This window comes from Lithobates pipiens, unplaced genomic scaffold, assembly GCF_037356315.1.
Source record: "Lithobates pipiens isolate NorthernLeopardFrog02 unplaced genomic scaffold, aLitPip1_a1.2 Scaffold_13, whole genome shotgun sequence".
NCBI lineage: Eukaryota > Metazoa > Chordata > Amphibia > Anura > Ranidae > Lithobates > Lithobates pipiens.
This window is the reverse complement of record NW_027507718.1, coordinates 417,812,113-417,836,149: the sequence shown is the minus strand read 5'-3', so window position 1 is coordinate 417,836,149 and position 24,037 is coordinate 417,812,113. Positions and strand designations below refer to the sequence as shown.

The 24,037-nt window shown below is 44.7% G+C and overlaps 1 protein-coding gene across 5 annotated transcripts in view; it reads right to left on the bottom strand.

The window, feature by feature from the left end:
- ATP8A1 (ATPase phospholipid transporting 8A1) overlaps positions 1-24,037 on the bottom strand; it is a 376,828-nt gene that overhangs the window by 278,439 nt on the left and 74,352 nt on the right. For all 5 annotated transcript variants that reach the window (XM_077477552.1, XM_077477551.1, XM_077477556.1 and 2 more), the window contains exon 3: positions 2,760-2,874. In XM_077477552.1, the coding sequence (XP_077333678.1) occupies positions 2,760-2,874 (115 nt within the window). The remainder of the gene's footprint in view (positions 1-2,759; positions 2,875-24,037) is intronic.

Genomic DNA, 24,037 nt, shown 5'->3' with positions numbered 1-24,037 from the left:
ATAAAAAAAAAGACACAGACACATAGGATTATTAAACAGACAGGATGGTATAAAGTTTGAAATGAGGCTTCAGCAGCAAGAGGGGAGGGGGGCGGGCACTGACACAGGAGCTGACAGGGCAGGGAGGGGAAGGAAGAAAGAGGATAGAGGAGGACAGGAGACAACAAATGACTGAGGCACGTAAACGGACCACGGTGTCAGGGCTCAGCAGCCATGATAAACCGGTCAGTTTACAGAGGGGATACAGAAGACCAAATTACACAGCACAAGCTCTGTGCTGCATAACATGCTTTAAGGGAATAGGATCAATTTTTTTTTATTGTTAAACGCTGGGTGAGGGTAATGAGGTCACACTTTTAAGCCATAATTATGTATGTGGCATAACTTGCCCTATGGAGAACACATTGCATTACAAACAGGTCTATAGAGGCTCTAAAAAGGTGCATTTTAAAAATTAAGAAATTATTCTTCATATGGATTTAAAAAAAAATTAGATTTTATAATATATTTTGTTGGTGTCAAATTTATATGAGCACCCTAAAAGTCCCATCAACATTTTTTGTACCATTTTCAATAACATAAGGCTTGTTGGTTCTTGATTTCCAACTCCAGCGTTTTTTTTTTTAGTATTCCCAGGGTAGTGATAACTGCATTCGGTATGCCCCTATTCCTCAGGACTTGGACTTCAACAGCAAAGTCTTTAAACCCAAGGACTTAGAAGCAGTGTGGTAAACTGGTCCTCAGGACCAGATGATTGGCTGTATCCAGGTCCAGGCCCATCACCATGCAGAACAGGCTGTAGCAGTGAGTGTATAGGGAATGAGGCATTTTGAATGCCCAGGCTGATTACCTTTGGCAAGGTTGGTGCAGGAAGCTCCAAGTCAGGGCATGAGGATGCTGCTTCAAAGACTGAAAAGGTGCCCTTAAGCCATGCCAAATACCTCATCTTGCATGTCTAAATTGCAACCTAGATATTGTTATTTGAAGGAGATCAGAGACCGATTTTAGGACTCTAGAAAAGTTGACCTGTAAATTCTAATGTGGTATTTTAGAAATGTCCTCCCTTGACAAGCAAGAAGCATGGGCCACTCCAGGTGGTATTTAGGACCCTAGGGAGGGTTCATTCTGGGGTTATCGATCAGGACTGACCGGCATGGTTAGGGCCCACAGGGGATATGGTGCACCCCCTGCCTTTTTAGCCAAATGTGAGCCAGCAGAACCCCCATGGCAGCTCCCTCCACCTGCTCCTATGATCTGCCATGGTATAGGTATGAGAAAATTCCCCTTTGGGAGTACTTGATACACTGTTAAGCAGGAAGGGTGAACTCTCCCTGTGAACCTCACTGAAGACAGTAGGAAGTTTAGAAAATATGTCCCAAGGGATTGCAAGTACAGGTGGTTTAAAAGGCAGGAGGCGCTGAGCCAGGTCCATGCATGTGTCCCACGATAGCGAGCACATGTACAGAAAGCCCGACTTAGAAGGAGGCTATGCAGGTTCAGTGGATCAGTTCAGTGGATACCCAAGAAACAAAGAATGGTGTCAAACACTCAAAGTACCTTTTTCCCTAAACGATATAGAGCTGTCACATGACCCAGCTCTTACCCAGACTGTCTGCAGGGAAACATAAGCAGGAGGAGTTTTTGGTCCTCTGCTGCTGATCACTTTTAAAAAAATACAGCATTTAAAATAAGAATAAATATCAATAAAAAGAAGTTTTTAAATCATCATACAAATATGTGTTTGAAAGCAAATCTTAATTTTTAGCAATATTGTGAGTGGTTTTCTGCCAATCACAAGATGTGTGAAGAGGAAGGTGAAGCCACCACCATTCTACATATATCATCGCACCCCTGTTGTGTTTAGCTGTTTAGTGGACATGGTGGAGTGAGAAAGTTATTTACCACTGTGTATATGGCCACATGTGTGGCTCCATGGTTACATGGGCTGCTCAACTGTGACCAAGGAGGAAATGCTCACAATAAAAACTCACTGAAAATGCAGCATGTGCACCAGCTGCCAACACTGCTCTGCAGTAATGATGCGGGTTAACGACACTTTGAAGATTTGGGACTTGAGTCTTTTGTACTAATAACCCCCAATTTCACAGTCTTAGCTGCATAACTGCTATAAACAGGAAAGTGAAGGTGTCTCACGGATTTTGCAGTCTAACAGACCTCAGAATTAGACCTATTGCACTCAGTCATCAGCTCCTATTAGCAGAACTGTTCAAAAACTGCTGTGCGGTTGTATCCTAACAGCAGGGATTCACCTCCCATCAGAATACACGGATCAGTGCTGCAGCCATTGGCTGACTGAATGCTGGTTTTCCAGCAGGGCCATTAGATCTGCTTCTGTTGAACAGAGGGATACATGTGTAATGAAACACGTCCAGTTCCTGATGAACCAATGGAATTTTGATGCGTATACAGTATACCCAGCTTTACTCATTTATAACAAGCCAAGAAGCTGCAAAAATAGTTCACTAAGGGATCCAATGGTATGTATAGTGGCTGGGTAGAAGGGAGGATTCCTGCATTCTCATATCCTCACACTGAGCTCCTAAAGCCACTGGAGGGCAAGACCTCCGATTTTCTTACATCTGCACTGAATGGTTTTGGCTATAGCCAACTGCAAAGAGTACAGTAGCGAACAGTACACTAATGGTATCCAAACAAGGCATGTAGCAAATATATTTCCCTTATAAAGAGCTGGCCTTCCTGCCATTTTTAGCAATTTCAACCCTACAGAAAATCCTTACCTGACATGGTTGTTGCAGTACTTTACAAACTGAGGCTGGTTAATGAAAATCGTTCTCATTTCATCCTGATCAGCCAGGGAGGTCTTTTCTGACACATCATCGGTCTTCTCATACCCTGTAAAGAAAAGATAACAATGTATTTTGCCATTTACAAACTATGCAGGAAATGTCAGAACATTTCACAAACAATGATAATAAAGACAGATAACAGCACCGACAGGTCTGTTAGAGGAGTTTATACCACAGAATTCAAGTATAAAAATCAGAAATAAAAAACATAGGCAGTACATCTTAGAAAACATGCGCATTTCCCTTTGTTTTATACCTTCACAAAAGCTGCAAATATAGAAAATGACCAGTTAACAGGTAAGAAATCCAGTGGGTTCCTAATCTTCTGTATACACTCTGCTGCATTAAGATCGCGTTTATTTTTTCATTACTACACCGGTTGCTTACAGTCATGATGATTGTGTAATGAGTTTCCTTACACCAATTGGCTGCATTCATGCTTGTTTACTACTGTGATCGCTGTGATTGTTCACAGAGATGACATGGGACAGACCCAAAAACATAGGCCTTGTACCTTGAACTGTGATCAGCAGTGCCCAAGGGCCTTGAGGCCATCAATGAGTGGTGAGAATGGGAGGACAACGTACCGTAACATCCCCCTGGATCATTGCTAGTCCCACCTGGCCATTTACAGTATAGTGGGAATCTGTTAAAGTGATTGTAAACCTCCGAAATTAAAATTGAACAGAGCATGTTGCTGTATAGTGTGCACTAGCCTCAATCCACAGCGCTTAGTGTTATTTCTGTCTGTTTAGTCATTCCCCTGCAGGTCACTTCTAAGTCTATGCTGACACCAAAGAATCTCAGGAGAGTCCTGCTGCCCATCCAGCACACAGAAGATGACGGACAGCCTCAGCTGTGCAGTTTTTCCTACGAGACTGTGTAAAGGCGGTTGTGTCCATTCCCTTAACTCAGGTCTCAGATTACACTCGGCTCTCCTCTCTATGTTCTGCAGTGTGAGACATCAGACCCCCACCCTTTGCCTGCTGGAGCTGAGAAACAGCCTTTGACCTGTGTGTTTTAGGAAACTATAGACAAGCGAGTGCGGCAGATAAATGCTTATACCAACTTATGTAGGAGAATTTGTTTAATCTCTGGGTATCTCCTGAGGATAGTCACTTTAATGTGTATTTAATGTGTGGGTTTACAGCCACTTACATTTGGCATGGTCACAGATTGTCAAAGACCTTGGAGCAAATCTCTGAAGAACCTGTGGTGTGGTCACAAAGGATATGCCGTTACATCCAATACATTTCAGGCAGTGCCAACCTTGCTGCATTTCAGACCTCTGTCAAAGGGCTTTCATCTTGTATGGTACACAGTGCTTTGTGCGCACATTCTGAATTGCAGCAAGTTCGCAGTTTTTTCTGCTGTTTTTTTTTTCACATTCAACTTTTTATTGGTTTATTTGCTGATTTTTAACAAACATTCTTATGCTATGGAATGGTCGGTTTAATTGTTGGTGAACCATGGAGATGAATCACAATGTCCTGGACGCTGATCCGATTTTGGGAGCAGGATAATTATTGTGCTTTTTGACCTTCTGTAATAAAGTCCAACAGATCTTGTGAGTTTTAGTTCTCATAAGATGGTGGATTGTGGTTTCACCTAGGTCTGTGATGGCGAACCTTTGCACCCCAGATGTTTTGGAACTACATTTCCCATGATGCTCATGCACTCTGCAGAATAGTTGAGCATCATGGGAAATGTAGTTCCAAAACATCTGGGGTGCCAAGGTTCGCCATCACTGACTTAGGTCTATGCACAAGAGGCTTGAAAGTCTGAATGAAGATACATTATTTTGGACTTCTTAATCACTATATGTTGATTTCATATCCCTTTTAATAACCAGATTTTATGATCACTATATTTTGCTTCAGTTCATGTATCAAAATAGGTTGAAACGTTGTTTATGTATTCACACGAGACAAATTAGACCTCACCTGCAATTAGCAGATTCACCAGGTTTGTCCTATTTTACAATTGCTGTCAAGGCACTGTAATTTTCTCATATGCATGGTTTACTTTTAGACCAAAAAGGCAGAGAACCTTAATGATCCTCTGTCAATGACTGTCCTGCACCTGTCTGCCGAGATTATCTTAACGTCTGACATGTCATTGGTATTCTGGAACGGAGAGATTGGATTAAGTGGGAAGCGTCAATCTACTGTGCACTACAAGTAGAATTAGGTTACATGTTCGGAATGGCAGGAAGTCAAATCAAACCATTGTCCTATCTAGAAGATAGCCCATCTGCCTTATCAGCTGTAATATTTCAGGACCAGCAGCAATTTGCTCACGCAATTTTTCCAACACATCACATTTTCTTCAGACTGATAAAAATGGTAAATCTTCCACGGTCCAGTGTAGCGGAACGGGGGTCTTTCTGCATCATCCCGGCAGCACTCATAACAATTGTTAATTCAATGATGAATAAATGTTTAGAAAATAAAAGTGTGCGTTGGGGGGCAGTAAACCATTTCATTTAAAGTACAACTCCAGCCAAGGTATACAGTATTTTGGGTAGCATGAAGGGAAGAACATTTCTTAGGTCCGTATTGTGGTCTATGTCCTTGTTGGAGAAAATAGGCCTATAAAGGTTTTCGTTTATCCAGGGTATGATATACCTAGTAGTAATAAGTCACATTCAACTTTGCTTGTTCTATAGAGCGAGAGGCATGCACACCAGCTTTTATAGGCTTATTATGTGCCTAGTGTCATTTGCCAACATTTTTCCGGGACCAGCATACATTGAATGGTTGTATACGGCCCTGCTCCTGCAAACATTGTTTTTGTGCATCAGCATTTACTTGCGCATCCAACCTATTTTCTAAAAATTGAACTTTCACGTTTGAAAATATGTTGCTAAAGCTTCTTTAAAAGTGGTATACAGCTTTGGTTTTCAAAAAAATAAGAAAACAAAACATGTCTATACTTACCTGCTCTGTGCAATGATTTTGCACAGAGCAGCCCCAATCCTCTTATTCTGGGGTCCCCCGCCGGCGCTCCAGGCCCCTCCTCTTCATTGGGTGCACTGCACCTGTAAGTGCTCGCTCCTCAGTCTTGCTGCTACTAGGCCCGCCCCAACCCACCAGATTTTACTGACAGCCACGGGAGCCAATTGTTACTGTTGCCATCGATCTGTCCAGTGAGGAGAGAGACAGCGACAGGAGACATTGTGTTGTGTTTGTGCACATCGCTGGATCGGCTCGGGCTCAGGTAAGGAAAAAAAAAAGGGGGGGGGGGGGCAGACTGCAGCACAGAAGGATTTGTCACCTTAAAGCGGCTGGTAAAAAAAAAACAAAAAAAAAACAAACACACAACACACACAACAACAACTGTACAAAGGCAGTTGAATAATTTGCTAGTATGCATCGCATACTACCATATTATGTAATACTTACCTGAGAATAAAGCACTCCCACAGCACCTGGGCACTGCTGAGAGGGCCAACATCTTCCCCCGGTCTTCCTTCTGGATTTGCGTGATTCGGCTGTGTAATTGGTTGGAGCCATGATGATATCACTCCCGTGCATGCGCACCGGAGCCCTCGGTTCCGGCACGTAGCTCTGAAGTTCCGTTAAGATATGCCGGACCTTCAGAGCACATACACTTGGGATGTCACTGGCTGCATACGAGGTGAATACCTGTAGGTAAAATTAACAAAGCGGGCTTTACTACCGCTTTCTGCACAGAATTCATTAAGGTGACAAACTAAGGTTTTGAAACCACTTTAAATCACAGTTTATCCTCACATTTACAAAAGCATAACTGCGTACAGCTATTTGCGCGTATGGAAGGCTGTACGTGGCAAATGCAGCTCCTCCAATGTAGGTCTTGTAAGCAAAAGCCTAGGACCAGAATTACGAGGTTCTATGCTGAACAGCAGGATCAGAAATCAGACCGATTGATCTTCCTTTACCATGATCAGATTCCCCTAAACAGGCTGTCCCCACCTTTATTCTCCCATGAATACTGCTTCTAGACTTGCCCATCACTCAGTGTCCACTACCCCTCTCTGCCAAGCCCTCCAGTAGCTTCTGCTGGTCCAAAAAAAAATAATAATAATAATAATTCTATGCAAAAAGACACAAAACCGATCTATAAAACTCTGCCCCGAGTTGCATCACCAATCTCAAAATATAATCCTCTTTGCTGCTCCCAAGACCTCTGCTTTCTAGCACCCTTGTCACCGCCTCCTATTCTCATCTCCAGGATTTTGGCAATTTCTCCCATCCCCAAACTCCTTTCCCCAATCTGTCCAGCAAGTCCAGCCTTTAGGCAATCTCCTCAGCCTTTTCAGGCAGTACAGGAAACCCAGACCTCAAAAAACACAAAAAAAAAAAAAATACAAAAATCACTCACCTAGATGGCTTCAGCACCCATGCCAGCTGCATCTCTCCCTCTACCTCCAAGGCCAAGAACTGAGTGGTCAAACACTGCTGATCGCTCAGCTCTCAGCCTGCAAAAAGCCAGTGATTGAAGGTCAGGGGCTCTATGCTCTGCCCCTCCATTGCACATTGGAGTGCAGGAGCAGCTGGCTTGGGCTGACCCAGGAATCTTGGTGGATCCAGACTTCTGGATTTTTCAGCTTAGTAGCCTGGACCTGCTGAGTGACAGCTTTAGCGCACTGTTGGATTAAAATGAGTCACAGGAGGGCAGAACGAACTGCACCCCTTTGATCCATTGGAGAAGCATAGCCAAAATGTCTTTGGCTACATTTCTCCTTGACCCCAACAACATTTACTTTCTTCATCAGCTTATCCCCAGTTATCACCTTCTTGTATTACTTGTCCTTTCCTTTTGGATTGTAAATTCTCACGAGCAAGGCCCTTTGAACCATTGAGTTGTATGGCAACTACACGGTCTCCCTGAAGAGCTGTGCAAACAGTTGGAGCTATAAATCGTGTATATTAGTGGAGCAAGAGAATCAGCCCTCTATAATGCCATCTATGTTATAGTATAACATTTGAGTCTTGATCGTCCTTAAATTTATATGTAAACCGATTAAAATCTTTACCATGGCAATGTAGAATTTCTAAAGTCATATTCCACCTTTTTAAAATTAGCAGCTTTTATTAAAAGAATACATGATGAACCTGCCTAGGGTCCTGTGATATCCAATTAGGACTTGTAAAAAAATAAAAAAAAAACAGATACTCTTGCAATCAATCCTTCCTTGCTGTGCTATTCAGATGCATAACATGTGATTGCTTGTGGAGCCAGCAACATTCTGCCCCGCCTTCACCAGATCCGACTCTAGTAAACATGATCACACTGGTGGGGCAGCAAACCTGCACTCTCTCCCTGTGCCATAATAAAAACAGATGCCAGCAAGTCATACAAATCATTCACAGAGCTATGTTAAACGCATATGATGGGACTTTTCTCCCAACACAAAACACTACTAATACAGAGTCCTCTCACAAACATGATACAGTAGCCCTCTTAAGGGGGGGGGTTAAGAAATAATCCCAAAACAAGATAGTGCACTAAATCGGTAAGTAAACGAAAGCCAGAACCTTCACATAGAGGAAGAGTGAGTTTAATAAAAATGGCAGTGCCTTCAACCCAGAATAGGGCATCTGAAAAGATGCCCCCCCCAATATTGAGCACCAGCCATCACTGCTGATGTGGCACTGGAATCCTCTGACGTGCAACCGGACCGCTAAGCCAATGATCCCCATATGGCCATTGGCTGCCTAGCCTAGCAGCCGGAATGATGCATGGACAAAAGTCTCTGCCACAGACTTGAGAACAATAATTGTTGAACAATCATGCCACAGGATTCAGTATTAGTTTAACACAGTACTAAGATTCCTTTATCCATCCACAGTACTGTGAGGTAGATTGGTTTGAATGCGTCTTCCAGTTGAGTCACCAGCCTTTCACTCTGTGCTCTCCAAGATGAGTCCTCCACCAGATCTTTCAATTGTTCGGCTTCTTCCAGGACAGGACCACCTCTGAACCAGTAGGCCCCAGACAGCTCCTGGGCCTACTTGCAATAACGTAGCCTCGGGCCAACAAGTTCAGAGGATGAAAAGGAGTTGTCACATACCTTAGGCCAGGAGGGCCATGAAGTGAGAGTGAAAAAAAAAAATGGCATCTGCCCCTTAAGTATCCTTTCCCAGAAGGCACAGCAGTGAACCACTCCCACTGACTATTTCTGGGGAAAGAGTGACACTTAATACACCTTAGCCTGTTGCCCTTCCATCACTGGCCTGTGGTGACAACGACACCCACAGACAACAGCAAGGGACTACACGCAACACAGCCAATGCTGGGACAGAGGCTAATATAGCCATAATATGAAGTCTGAACTAGGTACAGAACAGAGAACCCACTAAATTTACATGGAAGCGCCTAATCAACTGGAGCAGGGAGCTTAAAAAAATAAATAAATAAATAAATAAATAAATAGGATTTTTATAACCGCTTACCTGTAAAATCATTTTTTTCGAGACAAAGAACCACAGTATTTACTGATGGATTATATAGGCACCACTAGGTGATGGGCACTGGCACACCCTACATAGGAAGTTTAGCCCCTATATATAACCCCTCCCCTTACTGAAAGTGCCTCAGTTTTGTAGCAAAGTAATATATGTGTATTAGAAGAGGGGAGGGACCTCTGTGCCCCGTGATGTACTCAAAATAAAAGGATTTTACAGGTATGCAGTTATAAAAATCCTATTTTCTTTTTAGTATATCACGGGACACAGAGCCACAGTATTTATTGATGGGATGTCCCAGAGCAATGCTGACGGGAGGGAGACACAAAAAAAGTAGGGTGCAATCAGACTTGGGGAACCTTGTACCGCTGCCTGCAGCACACTGCGTCCAAAGGCGATATCCTCATGTCTTCTCACATCCATCTGATAGAATCTGGTGAATGAATAGACTGAAGACCAAGTTGTGGCCTTGGTGATGCACTGCCCACAAAGCACTAACAGCCCTTGTGGAGTGTGCTTTGATTTGAAAAGGTGGAACTTTCCTCTTCAAACCACAAGCTTGAACAATTACTTGTCAAATCCACTTAGCAATGGTAGATTTCAACACTGCCTGTCCTTTTATTAGGACCTTCAGGCGACACAAACAAAACATCAGTTTTGCGAATCTGAGCAGTCGCTTCCAAATAGGTTTTGACCGCTCTCATTACATCCAGAGAATAAAGTGAATTTTCTTCCGTAGAATAGGGATCTGGAAAAAAATGAAAGCAGAATATCCTGGTTTAGATGGAAACCTGAAACCACCTTCGGTAGAAAGCTAGGATGAGGACGCAATACTACACTATCCTTGTGCATGATTAAATATGTCTCTTTACAAGAAAGAGCCGCCAATTCTGATATCCTTCTTGCAGAAGAAATGGCTAACAGAAAAGTTAGCTTCCTTGTCAAAAGGACCAAGGGAATATGGTCGTATCGGCTCAAAAGGCTGTTTCTGTAATGCCGACAGAACTAAATTCAACTCCCAGGGGTTCAGGGGCGCTCTAACGGTGGATTAAGGCACGTTGCCCCCTGTATAAAGCTTTGGACCAAAGAAGGAGAAGCAAGCGAACGTTGAAAAAAATACTGACAAGGCTGAGACCTGGCCCTTAATAGTACTCAAGGCCAGCTTCATCTCTAACCCCATTTGCAGAAAAGCAAGGATTCTCCCCATGACATACTCGCTGGGATGTCAACCCCTAGATTCACACCAGGAGACATATGCCTTCCAGACTTTATAATAAATGACTCTGGAATCTGGCTTTCCTTGCATTAATAAAGGTAGAAATTACCGTTCCTCAAAAGCCCACGACTCTTCAGAATGTGGGTTTCAATAGCCAAACCGTTAAATTTAGCGTTTGTAAGGTAGGCTGGAACACTGGTCCCTGTGATAGCAGGTCTGAACGTGGTGGACCCTACCGCCGTCTTCTCCATTTCTGCCTCCCAAGATCTTCTGGGCCACTAGAAGTACAGACTTCTTTTCCTGTTTGATCCTGCAAAGTCGTCGAGGTAGCAGCAGAATAGGAGGGAATGCATAAATCAGTGAGAACTGATGTCACGGAGTCACCAACGCATCTTTCCCGCATGCAACCTGAATGTCCAGGCCTTTAGGGCTAGGTACATCACACAAATCTCTAGAATGTTGATGGGTAAGGTCCTCTCGGTTTTGGACCATCTACCTTGGAAAGTCATCTCTTCCAAAACTGCTACCCAACCTGAAAGGCTGGCATCTGTTACCACCTTCCAGGTAACTGGTAAAAAGGATTTCCCTTTCCGTGGATTCTCGGGTACCAACCACCAACTGAGGCTCCGCACTATTGGTGATAAGCGCATCGGAAAATCTAGCGCCTGGACTTTGTTCCAGGCAGACAGGATACTGTTTTGCAGCAGTCTCAAATGAAACTGAGCAGAGGGAACCGCTTCGAAAAAAGCCACCATCTTTCCCAACAACCTCATACAAAGGCGAATAGAAGGACCCTTCTTTGCTCTGACAACCTGACCCAGCTCCTTTATGGCACAGATGTTTGCCTGGGGTAAAAACACCCCCTTCTGGGTTGTATCTATGACCAGACCAAAGTACTCTAGTAGTCTTACTGGTTTTAAAGAAGGCTTCTCTAAGTTGAGGACCCAACCTAGGTATTCCAGGTAGTTGACCGCGGTCTATTAAGAGCAGGTAGTCCAGGTACATTATAACTGTTATACCCTGGGCCCTTAATCTGGCCAGAGGAGTCAGGACCTTTGTGAACACCCAAGGTGAAGTAGCTAGAACGAAAGGCAGAGCTACAAACTGAAAATTACATATTTCCACTTCGAAACGCAGATATTTTTGATGAGCAGGGAAAATAGGTACATGCAGTTATGCATCCTTGATGTCCATTAATGCCAGAAGTTCTCCTCCTTGTAGGATGTAGACTACTGATCGTATTGATTCCATGCGAAGAGATCGAATTTTTAGGAACCGGTTTAGATCTTGGAGATCTAGGATGGGTCTGACATCTCAATTTGGCTTTGGCACCGTGAAAAGGTTTGAATAAAACCACAATCCCTTCTCTTGCATGGGCACTGACACAATTACTTTTTGCGACAAAAGTCGCTCCAATGCTTGAAAGACTTTTTTCTCTGGGTCTTTGGGAACATTTGATCTGAGGAAACGAGGAGATGGGAATTCTCGGAACTCTAGTTTGTAACCTAGATTCATTGTGGAGACCACCCATCTGTCCAGAAAATCCTCCTGCCAGACCCTTGAAAACTGTAGCAGTCCCCCCCCCGAACAAGTGGGGGCACCCGTTCATAAAAGAGGCTTTAGCGTGCCGTCTAGATTTTCTCTCCCCCAGGACTTATTTTGTCCCTGGGGTTGACTGAGTTTTACCCCTTGAGCCTGACGGTGGATGCCATCGCCACTGCCTGGAGGTTGATGCCCCTGGCACTGGAGAAAGAGCTTGTTTAACTGGTTCCTGGCCGCCGGCTGTCCAATGACGGCCAGGCGGCGCACCTATTGTGGCGGGACGCCGTCATATGACAGCCTCCCGTTTAAACAGGAAATGCGCGCGATCGTGCGCGCGCATCCCTGTTTCTTCGGTGGCGGCGTGTCACGGAGACACCGCTCGCCACCGAAGGGGGTGAACAGCCATTGGTTATGGCTGTTTACCACGTGATCGGCCGTGATGAAGTCACGGCCGATCACAGATGGTCACACCCCGGCTGTGCACGGCGCACGATCGCGCTGTGCGTGCACGTCGGTGGCGGCGTGTTCCCCGGGAACACTGCTTGTCACCGACGCTGGTAAACAGCCATTGGCCGGCTGTTTACCCACGTGATCAGCTGTGATCCTTTCACAGCCGATCACTAAAATGTAAACAAACCACGGTAACGAGGATACCGGGTTGTTCTCCTCCTCACACACCGATCGTGTGTGAGGAGGAGATTGCGGTAACATCTCGTTACCGCCTAGTGTACACCAATCACACTGATTGCCCCCCCTCAATAAAGAGGACCTGTCACCACCCCTCATAGTACCTGTCAGTCCCGGCCCATCAGAGTACCCGAGTACCTGTCCCGGCCCATCAGAGTACCCGAGTACCTGTCCCGGGCCCATCAGAGTACCCGAGTACCTGTCCCGGCCCATCAGAGTACCCGAGTACCTGTCCCGGCCCATCAGAGTACCCGAGTACCTGTCCCGGCCCATCAGAGTACCCGAGTACCTGTCCCGGCCCATCAGAGTACCCGAGTACCTGTCCCGGCCCATCAGAGTACCAGAGTACCTGTCCCGGCCCATCAGAGTACCAGAGTACCTGTCCCGGCCCATCAGAGTACCAGAGTACCTGTCCCGGCCCATCAGAGTACCCGAGTACCTGTCCCGGCCCATCAGAGTACCAGAGTACCTGTCCCGGCCCATCAGAGTACCAGAGTACCTGTCCCGGCCCATCAGAGTACCAGAGTACCTGTCCCGGCCCATCAGAGTACCAGAGTACCTGTCCCGGCCCATCAGAGTGCCCGAGTACCTGTCCCAGCCCATCAGAGTACCCGAGTACCTGTCCCAGCCCATCAGAGTACCCGAGTACCTGTCACAGTCCATCATGGTACCCAAGTATCTGTCACGGTCCAACAGTGTACCCGAGTACCTGTCCCAGCCCATCAGAGTACCCGAGTACCTGTCCCAGCCCATCAGAGTACCCGAGTGCCTGTCACGGCCCATCAGGGTAGCCGAGTGCCTGTCACGGCCCATCAGGGTAGCCGAGTACCTGTCACAGTCCATCAGGGTACCCGAGTACCTGTCACAGTCCATCAGGGTACCAGAGTACCTGTCACAGTCAATCAGGGTACCAGAGTACCTGTCACAGCCCATCTGAGTACCCGAGTACCTGTCACAGTTCATCTGAGTACCCGAGTACCTGTCACAGTTCATCTGAGTACCCGAGTACCTGTCACAGTTCATCTGAGTACCCGAGTACCTGTCACAGTTCATCCGAGTACCCGAGTACCTGTCACAGTTCATCCGAGTACCCGAGTACCTGTCACAGTCCATATGAGTACCTGTCACCGCCCATCAGAGTACCCAAATACCAGTCACCAAGCCATCAGAGTACCTGTCACCAGGCCATCAGAGTGCCCGAGTACCTGTCACCAGGCCATCAGAGTACCCGAGTACCTGTCACCAGGCCATCAGAGTACCCGAGTACCTGTCACCAGGCCATCAGAGTACCCGAGTACCTGTCACCAGGCCATCAGAGTACCCGAGTACCTGTCACCAGGCCATCAGAGTACCCGAGTACCTGTCACCAGGCCATCAGAGTACCCGAGTACCTATTTGCAGCTCATGTCTCATAGAATATACGTTGGGGTGTTTGATTTCCAAAATGGTGGTCCAGGACCTTCAAAAGTGTGATAGGTAGGAATGAAATGAGATGTGTCATTTATGCTCCTAGAATGCCTGAACGTACTACTTCAATGTTCGGCCTCTCTATGTGACCAGACTGTATAAAAGTCCTACACATGTGGCATCGCCATACTCGGGAGGAGTAGCAGAATGTGTTTTGGGTTGTCATTTTTGCTATATACATGCTATGTGTTAGAAATATCTTATAAATTGACAATTTTGTGTAAAAAAAAAAAAAAAATGCGTTAATTTTTTTTCCACATATTCCAAAAACTTCTGGAAAAAAATTAACCATTCAAAAGACTCATTATGCCTCACAGATTATACGTTGGGGTGTTTGCTTTCCAAAATGGGGTAATTTTATGGGCAATTCCATTGTCCTGGTACTCCAGGGCCTTCAAAAGTGTAATAGGTGGTTGAGAAATGAGGTGCGTCATTTTTACTCGTAGAACGTCTGAAGGTACTACTTCAACGTTAGTGCTCTGTATGTAGCCAGGCTGTGTAAAAGTCTCACACATGTGGTATCGCCGTACTCAGGAAGAGTAGCAGAATGTATTTTGGGGTGCAATTTGTTGTATGCATATGCTGTGTGTGAGAAACAACCTGATAATATGACAATTTTGTAAAAAAAAAAAAATAATAAAAAAAAATCTTCATTTTGCAAAGAATTGTGGGAAAAAATGACAACTTAAAAAAACTCATCATGCTACTTACTTAATACTTTGGAATGTCTACTTTGAAAAAAGGGGTCATTTGGGGGGTATTTGTACTTTCCTGACTTGTTAGTGTCTCAAGAAATGAGATGCACCTGATGTACTGAAGGCCTGATCAGAAGTGATCAATTTTCAGTGATTGGCGCCATCGTTTGTAGACTCTAACTTTCACAAAGACCAAATAATATACACTAATGTGGGTTATTTTTACCAAAGATATGTAGCAGTATAAATTTTGGCCAAAACGTATGATGAAAAATTACTAATTAGCAAAAATTTATGACAGAAACAAAGAAAAAGGCATTTTTTTTTTCCACAAAATTTACGTTTTATTTTATTTATAGCACAAAAAATAAAAAACTCACTAGTGATTAAATACCACTAAAAGAAAGCTCTATTTGTGTGGGAAAAAAGGACGCAAGTTTCATATGGGTACAGTGTTGCATGGCTCAGTAATTGTCATTCAAACAGAGCGCTGAAAGCTGAAAATTGGTCTGGTCAGGAAGGGGGTGTAACTGCACTGTATTGAGGTGGTTAAATGAAGGACGTTTATTTCTTTTCTTCACTGGCAAAAGGGTACTTTTCTCACTTGAGATTTTTTCGGATATAATTGTCCAAATTCTCCCCAAATAGCCTTGCACCACGGAAGGGAAAACCATCCAGGAGTTTTTTTAGATGGCATTTTGGCTGACCAATTTTTAAACCATAGGATTCTACGCATACGCACCAACCCAAGCGTAAGGCAAGAGGTCTGGAGGATAGAATCTCTGATTGCGTTAACTGCAAAACACAAAGCCGCTGGCAGGTTGGCCAATTGCCGGGCCTGTTCAGTGAAAACCTTGAGCACCTGCTTCAAGTGGTCTGTCAAGGATTGATATACATACCCCAATTGCCACCACTGCAGGTTGAGCTACAGAACCTGAGGAAAACAATTTTTTCATGGTTGGATCCCTAAGCACTTGAGTGTTGTCAACAGGACAAGTCAGACTTTTATTCACAGAGGATATAGCAGTGTACCCCACATATTTGTGAATTTTTCCTCCATAGGACAAAGCGTTAACTTTTTTTAGGAGGAAAAAAGGTTTATCTGGGTGATCCCACTCAGAATAAATAAGCTTTTCCAGCAAAAAACTAACAGGAAAAGCATGCGGAGGCTTCAGTGAACCCAAACAAGACGTGGGTTTTTCAACTGACTCAGTTACAGGTAACTTAAATGTGGAGTGGACCATTCCAGTAACTGATTGCGACAGGAATTTCTCATCCTGTGCAGCTGATGAGGGTCCTTCCCCACTTGATTCTGTAGAATAGGAGTCAGTCTCATCTCAGTCCTCAGAGGGATTTGTCTCCCCTTTCCCAGAGTTCCTCTGTTTGGAGGTCCTGGGTGCTAGACGGAGACCTAATGCATTTTCTTCCACTTTGTGAAGATGCGATTAAAGCCATTAATCTTTCTTGTAATCCACTTATGGTTGAGGAAAAAACCTCCTGAGTGATATATACAGTGGCTGAAATTCCAGAAGCAGTTGCAGCCCCCGACGCCGACGGCTCACTCCGATCAGCCTACCTAGGTCCTACAGGGGGAGATGGTGCTGCAAAGGGGGGTTCCTCAGAGCCTGAGGGAGATCCCTTTGAGACCCCATTTCTCTGGGTATTTGCTCCTCGCCTTTTGCCCATAGTGTCAAGCAGAAATGCAGCGGTACTAACAGAAATGCACCCACTGCTGAGAAAAATAGTCCAGCAACTGCCACTGCTATCAAGGCTCAGTCTAATGCCAAGTAAATGTTGCCTGGGAATACCTGTGTCACTCACACTCACATGCCCTCATCTGCTCTGTGTCCCTCCTTGAGCTTATTGCACCTGCAAAAGAGTGCCCTTTATAGCCTTGTATAGCTCGCGTTGTGGGCGTTAAACCATGCCAACGTTGCGCTAAAGCTACGCCCCCCCCCCTTCCACCGTGTCCCCTGTCTTTAAAAAAAAAAAAACAACTGCTTTTCCCCACATGAGCCAAGGGCTCCAATCGGATCGCACATGGAGGGGAGGCTGGGGCTGGGGAGAGAGGAGGGACGGTGGATGGAGAGCCGTAGTAATGGCGGCAGCAGGAGTCTGTGCGGCATACTGCGGACTTTCCTGTGGCCTCTAAACTGAAGGAAGCTGTGGGGGACATTCCCAACAAGAAAAAAAAAAACCCCCATTCCCACATCCTACCTGGAGCATGGGCTCGGAGGAGTGTGCAGCTTGGACACAGAGACAAGACTGACAAGCATGGAAAGGTATGCGCTCGACCGCCCCCGATGGTGACTTTAGGCATAGCATACATTTACGTAAAGGAGAAAATCCACAAGAATTAGAAAAATTCCTTAGGAATCTCCCTTGCCTTATCAAACTGCAGGGTTCTGTGGTCACAGACCCAATCTTCACCGCTCACAGTGGGCTCAGTTTAGAAAACCTTGAAGGTCTGGGGCCCCTTTTTTAAATCAGTAGATCCGCAGCTCTGGGCCCGTTAAACACCCCGCCACGAATATGTCTGAAAAAAAAATAAAAAGCACAATACTGGATCCCGGGGTCCAGCTCTCTAAAAAGAGAAGCATTACAAGTAAAGCCTTGTTTCTTTGGACACGAGTTCTGGGTACCATTCTATTCTGCCTAAAAAGACACTTTGAATGGATCCGGTTGCATGGCTTGACCCAGTAAGGAATATTCCAGCACAGCACAGCACATCTTTACGCGTGACCAACACCTAAGACACTAAACTTCCTGTCTAGGGTGTACCAGTGTCCATCACCTAGTGGTGCCTATATAACCCATCAGTAAATACTGTGGCTCTGTGTCCCGTGATGCATGGGAAAAAAAAAAAAAAGGTTTTCCTTATTTCTCTTCTTCACTGATGTGAGCCCGATGCATGCCCCATGGGACGCGAGCTTTGGGAGGATGTCCATGGACTCCCTCCCAGAATAAGGGTTAAGTGGTTAAGTAAAATAACAGAGGAGCTGCATATCAACTATATTGAAATAAACAGCTTCACCTACCAATATACTGGAAGTAGACCACTACACATACAGTAGCACAGACCTAGCTATCTGGCATGGGACGTGTGAAATAACAAGCACAGGGCAGAGATACTCTGTGACAAGATGCATATACCCATAGATCATAAGCATGCTTTCATATTAGTTCCTTCTGACTTCGGGTTTAGGAGCATGGATAGGACATGTGGCTGAAACTCTCTCCACTTCCTCATTCCAGGGTTTAAAAAGCAACAACCCAAAGACAGGAAGTACATACATAATATAGTCACAGTCATTTTTACAACCAGAAAGTTGAGGACAACAGATCCCTACGATACCAAACTATACACTAGTTAAATTAATACACCTTCATGTCCTAAGAATTAGGCAACAAGAAGCACGACAGAGAATGTTAGTATATTTTTCTATTGCAGCTACTGAAGTAATATGAACATAAAAGCAGGAGAAAAAAAATGTAAATAAAATATTAGCACACATTAAAAGGCCCACTCAACCCAAAGCAATTTTTCTTTTAGACTAAACTTTGCTTATTCTACACAATGGGTCAAATCCCAGCCTTCTCGGTTTATTTTACATGATGGTTCAAATCCCGGCGTTTTTTTTTTTTATATACATGATGGTTCAAATACCAGCCTTCTTTGTTTACTCTATGTCAGGGCTCGACAAACCCCAGGTGCCAGGTCGCCAATGCGACCAGAAATCCCTTTTCTTAAGCAGCCCAATCATTGGCTGATGTTTGATAGCTGCTGAGTACCGCCCACCCTGGCCGCGTCCGCCGCCCACCCCGACATCAAGCTCAAATCTGACAGATCTGCCTCTCTGTCACTTGTCAGTTTCACACCCCGACATTAAGCTCAATTCTGACAGCTCCTCTGTTACTTTTTAGTAGCAGAGTGCTCAGTGTGCCACCGCCAATCAGTGCCACCTGCCAGTGCAGAGTGTCACTGCCAACCAGTGCCACCTGCCACTGCCAACCAGTGCCACCTACCAGTGACAATCAGTGCCACCGCCAATCAGTGCCACCTGCCACTGCCAACCAGTGCCACCGCCAATCAATGCCACCTGCAACCACCAACCAGTGCCACCTGCCACTGCCAACCAGTGCCACGACAATCAATGACACCTGCAACCACCAACCAGGGCCACCTGCCAATCTCCTGCCAGTGCCACTGCCAATCAGTGCTCCGTTGTGAGTTAGGGATAGGGGGGTGAAAATTACTGGCCTTATCCCAGGAGCTGACAATCCATACCACTCTTAAAAAAAAAAAAAAAAAAATGGCTCCTAACTTTTTCAACTGGCTGCTAAATTCAAAGCAATATTTGTCAACCCCTGGTCTATGTGATGGTTCAAATCTCTGCCAGGACACAATCTGAATGTAGTTTGCATGTTCTCCCTGTGGTTTCTCCAGTTTCCTCCTGTGTTCCAATGACACGCTGATAGGTTAGTTGGCTACTGCTCAAATTAGCCCTGGAATTAAATTATAAGCTTCCTGAGGGCAGGAACTGTGAATGAATAGTAAATGCATAAATTGATGGCACTAAATACCTGTAATAAACATCATTTTTGTTAAGGTGTGAAATTACAACAGTAAGTCCCCTACATGTGAACATGTTTCATTCCAATTTGGTTGTGAGTCCAACAGAGTTAGCCTAGGTAACACAACCGACCCAATAAATTACTTAGGTGTCTAAACACATTTCACATAAATACATGGGAAAAAAAGAAAAAAAAAAGAGCTTAAAATATAGATAAAGTACTGTATACAAAGTACACTGAACCACAAAAAAAAGGAAACGTGAATCAACTCACACAATTGGACATACATATGGAAGTTTGCAGCCCAAAGATTTGTATGCAAGGGACTGTGTTAGGCTTTACATTCCCTACAGTTATCTGAACAGAGTTTGAAAAATCTCTTGTAGACGAGATGTACCAGAACTTCAATCTACAAGTGAAGTGTCCTGTACTGGGGTGCAAATTACCTTTAAAATTCTTTTTGTTGTACTACTTACAGAACAATGCAAAACAGTATCCATGAAATATTAGTATTCTAGTTTATGTACAAGCAAATGTCAGGCTTACTAGGTATTTGTTTGGAGATTTCAGGTGTAAGCACAATACCATAATGTTACCTTTATATATTTTTAAAGTACTCCTTTTGTTTGTTCTTGCATGCTTTGATCCGCAGGCACACATCTTTTGTTTGCCCTTCTAACTCATTTAAATCAACGCGAGCTGCAAAGCAAACAGACGCTTGTAATTCGCCAACAAAACCCTACCGGGTCTGTTTGCAAATATAAACAGAAGAAACCATTTTTACTGTTGCATACATCGGATTCAAGAGACACTGTCATATGTGAAAGCCTACTACAAAACAGTATTAGGAAAATAAAGCTCAACTCTGGGATACTCAAAGATTATCCCCCACAGTGGTATTGTGCCCACACTGCAAGGGTTAATTGTTTAGGTCTAGGGCAGTGGTCATCAACCCTGTCCTCAGGGCCCACTAACAGGCCAGGTTTGCAAGATAACTGAAATACATCACAGGTGATATCATTTGCTGCTCAGTGATTGCAGTATTCTAGTCTGTATCTCCCCGAGACAATACATAAAACCTGGCGTGTTGGTGGGCACTGAGGACAGGGTTGATGAGCACTGGTCCCTTCACAAAGCTAGACTGGTCCCCGCAGGGTCCTCTCTCAAGCAGAAGAGCCACCAAGGACACATTTTCTATGACCATGAAAAGTCCAAAGCGGTTATCCTAATCATTGGGGGGCACAACTTGTGGCCCTCCAGCTGTTTCAGAACTACAATTTCCATCATGCCTCTGCCTTGGAGAGTCATGCTTGTAACAGCTGGAGGGCCACAGGTTGAGCACCCATGGATAAAACCATTAGTGAGTCATTGACTCAGAGCAAGCATGTGGTCAGTGTTCCTTCAGGGTACCAGACACCTGATTGTAGGGCAGGATTTAGCAAGTAGTGGTACAAGCATAGAAATGAAAGTTCTGAAGTATGCACCCTCAAGCAGTCAGCAATGGCGTCTCCTATATAACTACCCAGGCAGGTGCTTTGTTGTCAGTGCAACAGCAGTATGCGGCCACTGGGAAGGTACACCAGTCATGTGAGGGGCCCTTCACGTAGCCTCAGCCATCTTCCAGAGTCAGTTTGGAGTCCCAAAGCTCAGGAGGCTCCAATACGTTGGCACTTGACCCCATCCTGGTGCCTTACCATGTGGTTAGCTGTGTCACATAAAGTTACATGGCCTGTATAGGCAGACGTACTGGGTCCTTTAGCTCCCAGCCCTGAACATAGGGGCAAGTCTGCAGTTTGACATCTTCACCCAATCATCTTCTGGGTATGAGATCTTCGACCATCTTGACTGGCCACGCTAGGCTGACATAATATTTCTGATTTCAAGTTCCACTTTAATGTTCAAGACAAATATAGAAACTGGAAGCAACTTACAGGCCATTATATTGTGTTTCCCATGAAAATAACCGCAGCCACAATATAAAAACACAAGCATATGACTGAGCAATTCAAGGGCCTAAAACTGGTCAGACCGGTTCTATGACCATACCCACAATCATTGCCTCCTCTTCACTATACTCAGCAATACTTTCTTAAAGCTGAATTCCAGACAAGCAATAAAATGAACAGCAAATGCAGAATTTTTTTTTTTTTAGGTCTTTCCTTGAAAAATATAATCCAAAATAACTTTTCTTTTAGTTAGAAATTGAAGGAGCAGAGTGGTCACAACCTACACAGAAGTGACTCCCTACTCAGCTTGAGAGGAATCTCCACTGCCGGCAATCGCACTGAGTCAGCCGGCAGTGCCTGAACGGAACGCAAACTAATAGGATGCAGCCACTGTTTGGATGATAAATGTTCCACATCGGTTTTCCAGTTGATTTTTAGGTCACTGTTTAGCAACCAAGCATTGCTTGCAAAATGGTTACATTTCAAGCCATCCATGGGGGCCTTAAGACTCTAATCTAGTGGCCAATTAAAAAAAAATAATGACTGAAAAGTTGAGTGCCAACAGTTTCGCTGCATGCTTTTAAGCTTTTCAGAGCCTTATATCTAGGAAAAGTGATTATAAATGATTACCTTGTAAAACAACCCGTTGAGTTAAGGCTTCATGTACACGGGCAGTTTTTACAACCTCTCCTGAACGATTCACCTTGAGAGATAGTGACCAATATTAAAAATGTCCATTTACATGCCGCATTTAGAAAAACGTGAGTTACCTCATTTACAAGCATTTTGCGTTTCAAATGCCTCTGAACATCCTCCCTGAACGCAATTGTTTGCATTCCAAAAAATGCTTCTAAACTCGACTGCCTAGAAACAACCATAAACGACCCGGTGTACACATCCTGATATGATAACAGAGGAGAGTTCAGGGGCAGCTGAAAAATATCCAACGGCTCATAAACTTCCGTTTACCAGCAGCAGTGTACATGAGGCCTTAAAATAGAGATGGAAAGGTAAAACATGTTTGTAAAGATATAAAAGAACACATTACGAATACCTCTTCTCCAAACCCCCCCCCCCCCCCTTTTTTTATTTTATTTTTTATTTTTTTAAGTGATCACATTACCTCTGTTCTCAGCTGCATAAGAGCTTTGGGGGGGGGGGGGGGAGCAGCAGTATACAGATAGCAGTGCAACGGGGGCATGTCCAGACAAGTCTGATTATTGAAAGAGTACAGAGTTGCCAGCATAGCTAGCTAGAGAACTGACCACAGTGTGCTCTCCTGCTTAGTGTGGTCAGTTTCTAATAGGAAAGCAAGGGGACTAGCAGGAACACCAGGGAATCAACATAAAGAGAACAAGAGACTCTCATACAAGTACATGGTACAGCAGTCACATATCAGCAATATGAAGTGTTGGGGTAACAAATGCTTTAAGTGTAATTTAGCCCTTTATACTTGCCAATCACTCCTCCCATTTCTAAGAGATCGCCTTTGTTACTTAATGCATAACTAAACTAAATGGTGACATGAGTGTTTTGTACATACGACTGGAGTCTTGCATTAAGTGCCGGTTCACACAGCGGGCGATGCGAGGCGACACGACTCGCCTCGCCTCGCTCTCGCAAGTCGCCCCCGTTCTGTACAATGGAACCGTTCTGAGAGGAGCGACTCGAGTCGCTCCGACTCAGAAAAAAGGTTCCTGTACTACTTTTGGGCGACCTCGGGGCGACTTGCATTGACTTCTATACAGAAGTCATTTGCAAGTCGCCGCTGAGGCCGCGGCAGGTCGCGGCGAGGCAAGTCGGAGTCGCCTCGCCTCGCCTGCTGTGTGAACCGGCCCTAAAGACAAATGACCTAAACAGAAGCCAATCAGTAAACTTAAGCTGTCCACATGGTGTATGCACCAAGCACTGCTATATCCTTTTCAGAAGGTGGTACAATCCTGCAACATATCCTGCTTTTCCTTCCTGGCAATGCAGACCATTCTACTGACATCTACTCAAGACTAACGATTTAACAAGGAAAATAAGGCTCCATGCACACTGGAGCTCATAAACTGCAGTTTATTGGAAACTCCACTATGGTAGCCTATGTGTCCATGCACATAGACGTTTTTTTAGCTTTAATGAGCAGTGGAGTTCATGGGCTTTTTTCTGAACGCCAGACATTCGTGTTCAAAGTACCGTTTTTCACCGCCAAAAGCCGATAAACGCTCATAAACACATGTTAATTAGTGTTCGCCATTCTATTTTTTCAATGCATTGTGGGACTTTGGAATGCACTGTGGGATTTTTGGAGTGTCCTCTGTGTATTTTTATTGAAAACGCCCATACGCTGTACAAAACGCTGTTAAAAGCACATTTTTTCAACCAGTGTTTTCTGCCAGCAATCTGGCGTCCAGAAAAAGCTTTTTTGAGCTTCAGTGTGCATGGAGCCTTAAAGTGGTTGTAAACCCTTACAAAGCACTTTGATCTACAGGTAAGCCTAGATTAAGGCTTACCTGTAGGTCCAAGAAATATCTCCTAAACCTATATGGTTTAGGAGATATTTGCCCGAAAACAGGCACCGCTGTCTACGGCACATGCGCCGTAGACAGCGGCGCGCAGGCGCACTGAGCGCGGCATTCTCAAC